Consider the following 13551-nt stretch of genomic DNA (forward strand, 5'->3'; position numbering starts at 1 on the left):
AAGGAAACCCCGATGGAAGCTGCAAGCCTTCTTCTGACCTAGCCTCTGTGGTCCCAGAATGTCACTTCCGCAGCAGTCTATTGGTCAAGTAAGTCATTAAAATCAGCCAGCCCAGAGGGGCACTGTGCCAGGGAATTAGACACTATTCTGGATTGAATTGTGTCCCCTCAAAAAGATATGTGGAAGTCCTAACCCCTGGTATCTGTGAACAGGACCTTGTTTGGAAATAGTCTTTGGAGATGTTATCAGTTAAATTGAGATCTCACTGGAGAAGGGTAGGTCCTGATCCCATACGACCGGTGTCTTTATAAAAGAGAAGACACACAGAGACGGGGATGCAGAGGAAGGGTGCCATGTGACGTTGCAGCTGCAAGCCAGGGAAGACTTGGAGACACCAGAAGATGGGAGAGAGGCATGGACATTTTGGTCAGAGCCCTGAGACAGAATAACACAGCTGACACCCCAGGCTCAGACTCCCAGCCTCCAGACTATGAGACAACACGTTCCTGTTCTTAGAAGCTCCCTGATTTATGGTGTTACAGAAGCCTGAGGGAGCTAAGACAGACCCTTTTCTTGATGGGAGCGGGGGTGCAGGGTCTTACTCCAGAAGAGCAGCGGGATGGGAGGTGGTATTACGGCCATCTTTGCAGACAGAGTGAACAAATGAGCCCACAGAAGCATGGTTACACATGGTGCCGAGGGCCCTGAAGGCAAAGGGGAGGTGCTATGGAGAAAGAATTTTTTAAGGGCAGTGGCGGCTCAGGGGTAGGATTCCCCTCCCATACTGGAGGCCCACTTTCAATTCCCAGCCAACACACCTCATGCACAGCCACCACCCATCTGTCAGTGGAGGCTTGCATGTTGCTATGTTGCTGAACATGTTTCAGCAAAGCTTCCAGGCTAAGACGGGCTAGGAAGAAAGGCCTGGCGATATTGGTCTGATCTGCAAGTGATCATGGGGGTGGCACAGGACCCAGCAGTGTTTGGTTCTGTTGTGTGTGGGGTTGCCATGAGTCGGGGGCCAACTTGATGGCAGCTAACAACACCACCACCAACAAACTGCCATTGATGCTGAGGGTGAGGCCTTAGGGTGATGCTGTGGGGGAGCCTGTGGGTGCGGCTGTGGGGGAGGCTGTGGGGGAGGCCTTAGGGGAATGCTGTAGGGGAGCCTGTGGGTGCGGCTATAGGGGAGCCTGTGGGTGCGGCTGTGGGGGAGGCTGTGGGTGCAGCTGTGGGGGAGGTTGTGGGTGAGGCTGTGGGGGAGCCTGTGGGTGCGGCTGTGGGGGAGGTTGTGGGTGAGGCTGTGGGGGAGGCTGTGGGTGCAGCTGTGGGGGAGGTTGTGGGGGAGCCTGTAGGGGAGGCTGTGGGGGAGGCCGGTGGGTGAGTGGAGAGTTACGAGAACCTTTGTGGCAGGGGAACAGGTGTGTGAAGCCTTTGGCAGAACTCATTGGGCAGTTGAAGGAACTGAAAAGAGGCCTGTGTGAGCAGAGGGAGCAGAGAAGTCAGCAGAGATCTTTCTGGACTTTGTGGGCTGTGGCGAGGACCCTACAGGTGACTTTGAAGTGGGTTACGAGTTTCCCGGCTCATGTTTCGCATAGTCTCTGCTGTGGGGAGGCAGTGGTGCACAGTGGTCAAGAGTCAGACTTGACTGCACTTGACACCTGGTCCCGACACCTCTCTGTGTGGCTTTGCTTAAGCGTGGTCACCTCACAGCTGTTTTCTTGCTTGGAGAAAGGGGGTGTGATGGTGCCCTCTCACAGGGCTGCCTGGCTGGCTGTGGGAGGTTATGTATGTGAGGTACTTGGAAGGTGCCTGGCATACTGTAGGGGCTGAATAACTGCGTGAGCCACTTTTGGTGGGTGCCTGAGCGCTGGATGGTGATGTGGGGATTGGATTGTCCCGTGTGAGGTCGGTGTTGGGGAGCTTTGTTGCCTGGAGGGAGAGGCCAATATAGTTTCCCATCCCCAAGCATGGGTCACAAGGGAGAGGGCCCAGATTTGAAACTGTTTAGTGTGGGTCTTCCCTGGGTGAGCTCAGCTTCGAGGTGCTCCAGATAGCCCCCAAGAGGATTGAGGTGGGGTTGGAGGGAAAGGAGCCAGCCAGCCCCATTTCGGGAAGTCCTTCCCAGCCCTCGGAGCTCTCAGCAGAAGAAATGAGCTAGAAACCTTCTCCTCAGCTGCGACTTTGCTTCGTCGGTCCCTGGGTCCAGGTCACACGCCAGGTGCCTACACTTGGGGTGGGCGGTGTCTCTGGGCTCTGCCCCCTACCGCTCCCTCAGGCTACTTCCAGCATCAGGTGGGGACCATCAGGGGCCTTGGGGTGGACACGGGTAGGACTTGGGTCACTCCTAACTTAGATGGAGCTGGGTCAAGGGGGTAGGGAAGGCTCATTCAAGGGCTTACGAGCAACTGCTCCGGGTGGACCCTTAAAATAAAGGGCCCCAGAGAGCGCTCTGGAGAGGACTGGTACCCTCAGGGCTCTTGCCCCTAGTCTGAGGGCTAGCAGGAAGGGCATGCTGCTAACACCAGAACGGAAACCAGCTGACTTAGAGTTGACCCCGACTCATGGTGACCCCTTGTGTGTCAGAGTAGGACTGTGCTCCACAGGATTTCAATGGCTAATTTTTTGGAAGTAGATTGCCAAGCTTTTCTTCTGAGGCACTTCTGGGTGAACTCGAACCTCCAACCTTTTAGTTAGCAGTCAAGTGCATTAAGCATTTGTACCACTCAGGGACCACAGCACCAGGACGTGTAGACTCGATTCCTTGCGTGGTTGGAGTGAGCCCTCAGAGCCTCAGTATTCTCATCAGCAAATGGGGAAATAGTACCATTTGGTTCCTGTTGTAAGACTCGGATTCTGCTGGGCATGAAAGCACCCAGCAAAAAGTAAAGTGTGGCCCAGGATGAGGTTCCTATACTTGAGATCCTGATTCTGTGGAGGTGGCAGAGGGTACTTGGGGACTAGGTCTGCAGGGAGGTCCCGCTCCCCCAAACATCTTCAGGCCTCTGAATCTTCTCTGTCTGGCTCACCTTCCCGTGGGTCAGGTGAGCCACCCATGCCAACTCCCCTCTACCCGCCCTGAGCTTGCAGCCTCTGGCCCCCCCACCCCTTTCTGCGCAGCCACCGCGCCTCCCCATTAGCCGACAGTGGCAGAGGAGGTGACAGTTCCTTAAAACAGATTTATGCTCTTGGATGACTTTATGGGTTTTTGCCTTATAAAAACCCGAGAGTTGACATTCTGATTTATCTACTCCCGAGCCAACAGGATGTACCAGATTTAAAGAGATCAAATGCATTGTGATGTTTGTGGTTCCAGTTGTGGATTAGATGAGCTATTACAGAAAGTGCTGCCAAGTAAATACGTAAAAAAATAACCAGGGGATAATTTAAATATGTCTATTAAATTGTGTGTTAAGTAAAGTAGCATGAGCATGGTGCTGAGTGTAACCTATTGTCTAGAGAGCCCATACAGCAGACAAAGCCAGAATCACGGCCCCCTTTTCCCCCTACGAACATTTTTTTTTATTAAAGGAAGAGACTGTAAACTAGGAATTTCAGAGACAGGCGCTTGACTGTGCAACCATGGTTGTGTGGTGAATTATAATACTGAAGGCTCCAAACGATATTTCTCATTTCTTAGCTTTCTGTTTCTGGCCATTGCTGCAGCAGCTGGTCAGGTTTCCTGAGGTAGACGCGCTGCCTGGCTTTTAATGGGATTTCTGTGTTGCCGGGAGTTGGCGTGCTCTGAAAATAAAAGAACCTAAAAATTGTACATCCCTTAATTGGTAAGAAGAGAGATGTTTTGATGGGCCACAAATGGAAACATTGATTTTTACTGCCTTCGTGCAGTTCCAAGCAGCGTGTCATGCCACGTTCCCCGCCACGCAAGGCGGCAGCTGGCTTTCCGATGAGCTGATTTGTGCTCCCAGGTTCTTGATATCGGGTGCTTGGAAGTACTTCTTCTGAGCGGCAGGGAGAAATGGAGCCTTTATAACATTATCTGTTTCTAAATTGAAATATTTATAGGACTGTGGTTTCTACCTTGAATCAGATGCATTCTTAGTTTCGCTTCTCTCTTCCTTGCTTTGGTGACCACCCGCTGGGGTTTAAAGGTTGTGTGTCAAAGCCTTTTTCTCTAACTGCAATGTTATGTGCTTATGTGTGCACACACACGTGTACACACACACGTGTATGCACATACACGTGTACACACATACACATATACACGTGTACACGCACATAAGCACATGCTTTTGCATATGCGTAAATTTTTGCACAAATATCTTTGCAGGTAACAGAGATCTTTCTTTGATTTAGAGAGTGGTGCTAGTGTCTGGACTGGTGGATCTGTTTTTCCTGGTTTTCAGTCCAAGGGTCTCTGTATTTTGATGGACACATTTAATCCCCTGACATTCTTTAGGATCATTGATATTTACCTTGTTTTTTTTTTTTTGTGCTTTGGTTTACGGTTTCTTCATGTGTCCTATGAGTCTCTAAGATTGAGGTTGTGCTCATTCCCCACAAGAGTTCAGGAAAGCGTACTAGGCAGGGTGTCAGAATATGACTTAAGCCCCTTCAGGGCGTGGGTATGCTGTTCTCCCCAGCTGGATGCCAGCTGCCTCATCTGTGAAATGGGAATAACAATGTTGCCCCTCTCTGGGGGCGGGGGCCTGGACCACTGCATCTCTTGAGCTCCTTTCAGCTCAAGGATGTCCAAGACTGTGAAATGGGGCCATGTGTATGTGAGCATGGCTTTGAAAAACCTCAGAACGCTACACAGACACAAGGTATCTTATCATGGTCACAGACAGTGCCGAGTGTATTGTAGGATTTTAAAGAAGTTGGTTGAATGATCCCAAGGCTGATTGTCAATGTCTAGGCTGACACCAGGTCACAGGTGGAGGGCTTAGATGCATTGTAAGCTTGTGATTTGACATCCGTGGTCCTTCAAACACCTGTGCTCCCTTTATTCCAGAGTTGGGACCTCTTTGCAAAGAATCGAGCCAACACCACTGTGCTGGGAGGCTTGTGCAGAGGGCGAACGTGGCTAAAAGGGTTCCCAGCTCTAAATTTCAAGGCTGTGGGGAAAGCCAAAATTATAGATGTGCTAGGAGCAGAGGAAAGCCCAGGAGGCCCAGGAGACATGTGGAGCAGAGCTGGGTGTTTAGGAAATGAAATGCCAAGATGGCCTCACCTCCCTGGTGGGTCATGACCCCCAGCACCCATGCACACAGGGAAGATGACAGGAAACCCACCTAGAAGGTTTGCACCAAGAATTAAAGAATCTAGTTGAGAATTATGGCACCACGCATCACAAAAAATATATATATTAATACTCTGAGAGGTGTCAAGAATAATGGACCCTGGGTGGTGGAGTAATTAAATGTATCTTAATAAATGCTGGACGATTCTTTTAAAACCCCTTCCCAAGCCCCCATCAGCTGACACAGACTGTTTTCTTCCTGTTGGCAGGAGGCCTAGAAGGAGAGCCGGAGTGTGACCGGAAAACCAGCTGTGCGCTGGAAGACAGGAACAGTGTGACAAGTCAAGAGGAGAGAAATGAGGACGATGAAGACATGGAGGACGAGTCAATTTACACCTGCGATCACTGTCAGCAGGACTTCGAGTCTCTGGCAGACCTGACGGACCACCGGGCCCACCGCTGTCCTGGAGGTAATGCTAAGTAGCACCGGGATTCTGACAGGTGGTTACATGGATAATTGGACATAGCAACAGCTTGAAGCCTCAAGTGAGATTAAAGAATTAATAATGTAATTTTACAGTTAATGTCATTTTATTGTGGTGTCTTGGGTACCCTGCATCTGCTTTTAAATAAAATTAAAAATAAACGCGATGGCTTTCTGAAAGATAGGAATTAAGTGGAGGCACCCTCAGCATATCCTGCCCCAAAGTGCACCCCATAAGGCATGGGCTGGAAGTGGGTGGGTTTGCACCCTGCATTTCTGAAAGGGTTTTTGGAAATCCAGCAATTAAGAGGTTGTTAGTGCAATGTTAAACAGCTTAAGTGTGGCAAGCTGCATGAAGGAGTGAGCTTTGAAGCAGGGCTTGTGATGTGACAGGAAGGATTTCAGAGGCCCAAGAAAAGGCCATGCAGAGGGAGACCCAGTTCCACCTCGATGCTTGGCCCCCTGTTTCTAGATGTGACTGTAGCCCTAGTCTCCATTTCCTGGGTGCTCCTGAGAAGGTGTGCAAGGCCACACCTTTAGCAGGAGCAATTTAAGATGTCACCAGTTGTGTGTGTCCATCTAGGGGACACACAGGGTGAGGGGAGGCATATGTACTCCCTGGGGTGTGGCAGCCATACTCTAGGGCATCTTTCACTTGGTTGGCAAAAAGGGGCTGACAGGTTTCTGGGCTCCGAGATGTGTGGAACAGGGAGTCTGGGGCATCTGTGTTCCTTACACAGCCACCTGAAGGCCTCCTTCCCACCATGGCTGTTGATGAAACCCTTTGGATACTGGTTTGTGGGGAGAGGGTATGAAATTTCAGACCAGTATTCCAAAGGGGACCTGTCACGTATTAAAGTTAGTTCCTGTTTTGGGAGTAAGTTTGCTGATAGAAAGGAAATTGGGGCCTAAAGCTCTCATTTCCCCTGCCTCTCCTGCCCCTTGGAAGTTTGAAAGCCAAACGTTTGAGGAACTACTATGACTTTCCCTCTAGTGGTGTCCATGCCTGCACAGCCTTGGCTGGATCAAGTCCCATTTCAACCTCTGGGGGGAGCAGATACCAAAACAACATACCCAAGAGGACTCTTAACAGTTTTAGACTATTTGGGGCTCAGTAATCCAAATTTCAGTCATTTGGAATTTCTGATGTTTCAACGAGAGGCAAAGGTGATGGTTAATTTATAATCCTAGAATGAGAACTGGAGGGGACCTGTGAGGCTAGCTTCTCTAGTCCCCTCATTTCGCAGAAGGAAATACCAAAGTTTCAGATGCAAAGTTGATTGATTGACCAAGGTCACATAACATTTGGTGGCTGAGCCAGGACCTCTTCAGGACCCTGGGTTGCTGACTCTCATCCAGTTTGAGGTGTTTCTTGATTTAGCCAAGAATTGAGGTGGAATCTTAACTACAAAAGAAAAAGAACAGTGTCGTTTACTTTAAAAACAATTAGTTAATCGATCTGGTAATTAAAACCTGTTCTCTTTATTTTCTAAATGTAAAATAACATCCCACTGTCATCTGTTCATTAAAGCAGGGCTCCGCAGGATCTCTGCAGCTCTTGACCTGAGACCACACCCTGTTGTAACTCAGGCTGCCCTTTCCTCCAAATCTTCAGAATAAGGGAGATGTTCATGTCTCTTAAATGCCATTTTGAGAAAGGTGGCGAAAGTCCATGTTTCAAGGTAGAGAAGGAAAAGTGTGAGCCTTTGAGCTGTATGCCGGGGTCTGTGCGGGAAGTAAAATGGTAGCCAGTTGTGCTTCGGTCTTGGGAAGGACTCTTTCCAATGGCAGAGCCCTCTCATCAGTCTCAGAGCTGAAATCCATGGCAGCTGGTTTGCGGGGTCCCCAGCCTTGCTGATCGATATGGGTGGTGTCCGCCTGTACTGCTCCTAGCGTGACCCCACTAAGGACCCCCATGGGGACACAAAAGCCAGGAATATCCCCAGTCCCCCGGTAAATGTGTGGCCCAGTCTGGGAGTTTCCCTGACAAGGATGAGACATGTGAGGAATTATCCATCCCCTCCCCACTTGGGTTCTGAGGATTGTCCAACCACGGAATAAACCACTGAGAATTGTGTGCCTATTATTTAAAACAGTTCACTGTCTAGGACACCTCCACACCCTTGATCTGCAGTGGTTTTCAAACCGGGTTCCCCGAGGGGTCTTTGGGGGTATTGTATTTGCATGTGGGGGTGGGTGTTGGGGCCTGCCAGCCTGAGGGGGTCTGCACCCACTCCAACCAGAAGTGTTGTGTGCCGATGAGTCGATTGTGACTTATCATCGGGACCCCATGTGACAGAGTAGAACTGCCCCATAGGATTTTCTTGGCTGTAATTTTTTTAAAAAAAAATTTTATTGTGCTTTAAGTGAAAGTTTACAAATCAAGTCAGTCTCTCATACAAAAATTTATATACACCTTGCTATATACTCCTAATTGCTCTCCCCCTAAAGAGACAGCACACTCCTTCCCTTCACTCTCTCTTTTCGTGTCCATTCGGCAGCTTCTGACCCCCTCTGCCCTCTCATCTCCCCTCCAGACAGGAGATGCCAACATAGTCTCATGCGCCTACTTGATCCAACAAGCTCACTCTTCACCAGTATCATCTTCTATCCCATAGTCCAGTCCAATCCCTGTCTGAAGGGATGGCTTTGGGAATGGTTCCTTTCTTGGGCTAACAGAAGGTCTGGGGACCATGACCTCTGGGGTCCTTCTCGTCTCAGTCAGACCATTAAGTCTGGTCTTTTTATGAGAATTTGGGGTCTGCATCCCACTGCTCACTTGCTCCCTCAGGGGTTCTCTGTTGTGTTCCCTGTCAGGGCAGCCATGGGTTGTAGCTGGGCACCATCTAGTTTTTCTGGTCTCAGGCTGATGAAGTCTCTCGTTTATGTGGTCCTTTCTGTCTCAGGGGCTCATAATCACCAGTGTCTTTGGTGTTCTTCATTCTCCTTTGCCCCAGGTGGGTTGAGACCCATTGATGCATCTTAGATGACTGCTTGCTAGTATTTAAGACCCCAGAAGCCATTCTCCAAAGTGGGATGCAGAATGTTTTCTTAATAGATTTTATTATGCCAATTGACTTAGATGTCCCCTGAAACCATGATCCCCAAACCCCCGCCCCTGCTACGCTGGCCTTTGAATAAACCTCCATTTATTCAGGAAACTTCTTTGCTTTTAGTTTAGTCCAGTCGTGCTGACCTTGCTGGGCTGTAATCTTTACAAAAGCGGATCGCCAGGCCTTTCTCCTGCAGAGTTGCTGGATAGTAGAACCATCTACCTTTCAATTAGCAGCAGAATGCTTAACTGTTTGCACCATCAAGATTCCTTCAAACAGAAGTAAACGAACAAACAAAAAAAAGTCTGTTATACATTGGGCTTGAGCATAAGATGTTGTTTGAAAATTAGCTTCTGCTTTGAAAGTTTGGAACCCATATAGTAATACAAGAGCCGGCTCTCCCAGTCCAGGCTCGTGGGTCTGCCTGATGCTCACCAGCTGGTTATTCAGTAGAAGCCTCGAATACTGCCCTGGGGGCTGGGATCACACAGGTGGACATTTATGCTCTTATGGAGCTTACACTCTGGAGGGAAATACGGATACTCGACCACTCAACAAAGGTCATTGCAGAAAGGGCCAAGGCAGAGCTGAGGCTGGCTATGTTTCTGAAAGAACAAGTGAGCCTGGTTCAGAGGAAGGGTTTGCCTGCATGCCTGGGCCTCCTGGCTGTTCAGTTTGGGACCTGAGGGTGGTGCCACCTGTTGATCATGTTGTTTGCTCCTTGTGGAATCATGGGCCTTGGTGTGAACATTTGTCTCCTGCAGAGATGGTCACTGCTGAAAGGTGGCGGTGGCATGTCCCTCCCAGCCAGACATGTCCTAGGAAGTTCGGCCTGTCCAAGCAGGTCAGCATTTTGAGAGGAGGGCTGTGTGGTGGGTGTGGTGGCAGGTGTTCCTGTGGGGATAGTCTTGAATGGGTCCCTGGGTGGCACAAATGATTAAGTGCTCGATTACTAGCCAAAAGGTTGGCAGTTCAAACACACCCAGAGGCACCTGGAAGACAGGCCCAGTGATCAGCTTCCAAAAGGTCACAGCTTTGAGAATGCTGTGGAACAGTTCAGCTCTGCACACATGGGGTCTCCATGAGTCGGTCAACTCGACGGTGACTAACAACAACAATCTTGAATGTGGCCCTTCTTAGACCTGCTTCTGCAGTGTACCCTCTCAGCTCTGTGTCATTCTGTGGCATTGGGGGGGGGCAGTGCCTTGATCCATGGTGTCATGGGTTGAATTGTGTCCCCCCAAAACGTCTGTCAAGTTGACTAGGTAATGATTCCCAGTATTGTGTGATTGTCTACCATTTTGTCATCTGTTATGATTTCCCTCTGTGTTGTAAATCCTATCTCTGTGATGTTGATGAGATGGATCAGCAGCAGTTATATTGATGAGATCTACAAGATTAGATAGTGTCTTAAGCCAATCTCTTTTGAGATATAAAGGAGAGAAGCGAGCAGACAGACAGGGAGAACCTCATACCACCAAGAAAGCAGTGCTGAGAGCAGAGTGTGTCCTTTGGACCTGAGATGCTCCCAGACCAAGGGAGGACTGATGACAAGGACCTTCCTCCAGAGCTGACAGAGGGAGAAAGCCTTTCGCTGGAGCCGGCGCCCTGAATGTGGACTGCTATCCTACTGGACTGTGAGAGAATAAACTTCTTTTTGTTAAAGCCATCTACTTGTGGTATTGTTATTACAGCAGCACTAGATGACCAAGACACATGAGAATCAGGGAGATGAGCTCCCTGTGTCTGTGAAGCTCTGTCAAGTCCCCCAGAATGCATGCAGCCTTCCACTGATATTTCTGCCCCTTTTCTTTGGGCACCATGAACTTCTGTCTCAGATGTTTGACTCTTGTGAACCCGAAGAAGTGACCCTTGGTGGGAATTGTCAGCTGTGAAGTTTGGAGACTTTTGAGGTAAGGGATGTGCCCCCTATGGAAGGGAGAGCCTCAAGCCTGATGGTGGTGTTGGTGTTTATAAGGAAGAACCTCCCACTTGGAGCCCTGAGCCTCTCTGCACTGAAGGACCCTTCATTTCCAGCTGGGAGCCTGAGAAGGAGTCTCCCCAGACCCCTGAGCAGGAGGGCCAGTGTTGGGTCCAGAAAAGTTGTTGAAACATAGACTTTAAGACTCCACAGCCCCATCAAGTCCTGTCATACTTCTTTCTCTCATTTGTGACCACAGAGAAACCACAACCTTAAACCCACAAGCTATCAAACATTGCATCTTCATGACACGAAATGAAGCTAGCAAAAATCCAATCCACTCTGTCGATTCTCACGCTCCCAACAACTGTTTGATTTTTCTTTGTTTCCCTACAGTCTCTTGTCCATGGGATAACAAATGTTTACATGCTTGCAGTTGAGAGCACGTACCATTTTGTATTCTGTATTCATCACTTAACATTTTCTGAATGGGTTCCCGTGTTGCCGCATCGTCTTCTCCATGTTTTACACAGCAATATTCAAGGGGATAAAGCTGTGTTCGTATATTATAAAGACATTAAATTTAGGCTGATACACCAGTGGATGAGGATTTCTGTAATGGGTTAGACAAAGGCTGACTTGGAGTGACAGGCTTGCCCGTTCCTAATGGATGCATCATTTGTGGGTACAAAGTCAAGAATTGGCCAAAGGATTGGTGGTGGCTGTCTGCATTGTTGGTGCTAGGAAGCACCCATTAGTTCAGGTCCCACTGACTCAAATAATGGAGGAAGAGGGAGTGAGCTGAAGTGTATCTTGATGCAATTTGTGAAGTGTTGGCTGAGCAAATTTGGGTTCTCTAAGTGGTTGCAGGGGTGCTTTTCATCATCTTCTGGAAGCCTGGTAGACTTCAGCTTCTTTAGAATTGTCTCTGGGAATGGCCTGGGGTGCCGTAGAAACAGGTAGAAAAGGTCTGATTTACCCAGGGGCTGATTCCAAACCTTTTTTATGTGCTCATTGAAGCAGGCTCCTGGTAGAAATACTGCCCTTGCAGGATGTCCTGTGATTTAGACTGGCCTATGCTTCGGCCCAGTTAATGAGCCTGATAGCTTGAGGACATTCAGGTGCTCGGCCTGCACTGCCAAACCGTCTCAGACCCACTTTCCTCATGACACTCCTGATTGTGTCAGACGCAGGCCGTCAGCAGGGCTTCCATGAGGGGCCACTACCGGAGTGCCATGGGTCCCGAGGGCTGGGGCGCCTGACCACTTTTGGAGGTCATTGGCCCCATCACTAAAGGGCTGGCCAACATGGTTTGGTTTTTCACGATAGGTCAGAGAGACAGATGGGATGTCTTTAGAAAGACTGAGTTTTCTGACTCCGGGCTCCAGGTGCTTGCTCCAGGGAATGGACATCGCCTTTAAGACAGTTTGGAGTCCAGCGTTGGTGCCTTCAGTTCAGCGACTGTTCTCTGATCTCCGACTCAGGCCAGGCTCCTTGCTGGGCACAGAGGGGCAGCCCTGAGCCAGACAAGGTCCCCGCCGCCTTCGAGGGCTCGCAGTCCGGTGCCTGCGACAGATGTGAGCAGATACTTCCTTCTTCACTCTGCAGCATGTGCTGAGGTCCCGATGTTGTTGTGAGCTGTCGCCAAGTTGGCCCATGACTCACGGGGACCCGGTGCACAACAGAATGAAATGCTGCCCGGTCCTGCACCATTCACATGGTGGGTTGCAGATCTGACCATTGTGATCCACAGGGTTTTCATGGGCCGATTTTCGGAAGTCGATTGCTACGCCTTTCTTCCTAGTCCGTCTTACTCTGGAAGCTCTGCTGAAACCTGTTCAGCATCAGAGCACCACACAAGCCTTCAGTGACATTTGGGTGGTGGCTGCACATGAGGTACTTTGGCGGGAATTGAACCCAGGTCGCCTGCATGGAAGGCAAGAATTCTCCCACTGAGCCACCCATGGATGGTCCCAACCCACTTGGTTACTGAGCATGCACTACGAAGTGCCTACTTTGCCTGGAACGCTCTCCCCTGGCAGCTCTCTGGCTGCTCTCTGAAGCCTCCCCTCCCCAGAGCCCCCAGCATCACCAGGCTCTGTAGTTATACTTCGTGTGGTTGTCACAGTCTGTCTCCCCACTACGGTTGAGCTTCCTGAGGACAAGAACTGTGTCAGTCTTGTCCCCTAATACGTCTTAGCCCGTCACCCGGCACACAGTGGTGCTCAATACATGAGCTTCGCCACGATCCCAGCAGGGAGGCACTAGTTTTTACCATTCATCCCCATTTTACACACTGGGCAACTGAAGCCTGGAGATGAGGGGTCTCACTGAAGGTGACAGAGGTTGTAGGTAAAGGAGCCAAGATTCGAGGCCTGAACAGCTTGCGCTGAGAACACAAACTGGCTGAGGAGCAATTTCAAACTAAACTCCAGACAGACACAGGTTTTCTGAACGTACAACTTAAAAAAAAAAAAACAAGAGAGGGAAATTTGTTCAAATAGCAAAACTGCGTTCCCTGTGGATTAATTTTCCTGCCCTCTCCCCGCCTGCTGCCCCCTTTCTGAGGCTTGGGAGCAGCCCTTTGAAAGGCAGGCCCTCCTTTCCTGGCAAAGGTGAAATGCTGCTGTGTAGAAAGCTGGGGGGAAGGTTAATTATACCCTGGTTTGTCCAGCTGTGGCCAGAGTGACCTGTGGGCCCTAATTACAGGGCTGGGGCTGTGAATACAGGCCGTTGCCAGCCCCATCCCTCCCTGCTGCCTGGCCAGCGCCTGCCTTTGTGTGCCGGCCCAGGCCTCTTTCTTCCTCTAGCCGTGCGGGTGGGGTCCTTGCCACCTTATTGGCATGGGGCACCCCTCACACTTGCTCCATTTGGGCAATGCAAAGTGGGG

The 13551-nt window shown here is 49.9% G+C and overlaps 1 protein-coding gene across 1 annotated transcript in view; it reads left to right on the plus strand.

The window, feature by feature from the left end:
- Positions 1-13551, plus strand: part of ZNF423 (zinc finger protein 423) — a 258501-nt gene that overhangs the window by 129661 nt on the left and 115289 nt on the right. Inside the window, exon 3 of the mRNA XM_049864864.1 lies at positions 5473-5673. Within this exon, the coding sequence (XP_049720821.1) occupies positions 5473-5673 (201 nt within the window). The remainder of the gene's footprint in view (positions 1-5472; positions 5674-13551) is intronic.

The sequence above is a fragment of the Elephas maximus genome, chromosome 21 (genome assembly GCF_024166365.1).
Source record: "Elephas maximus indicus isolate mEleMax1 chromosome 21, mEleMax1 primary haplotype, whole genome shotgun sequence".
In the NCBI taxonomy this organism is placed as follows: domain Eukaryota; kingdom Metazoa; phylum Chordata; class Mammalia; order Proboscidea; family Elephantidae; genus Elephas; species Elephas maximus.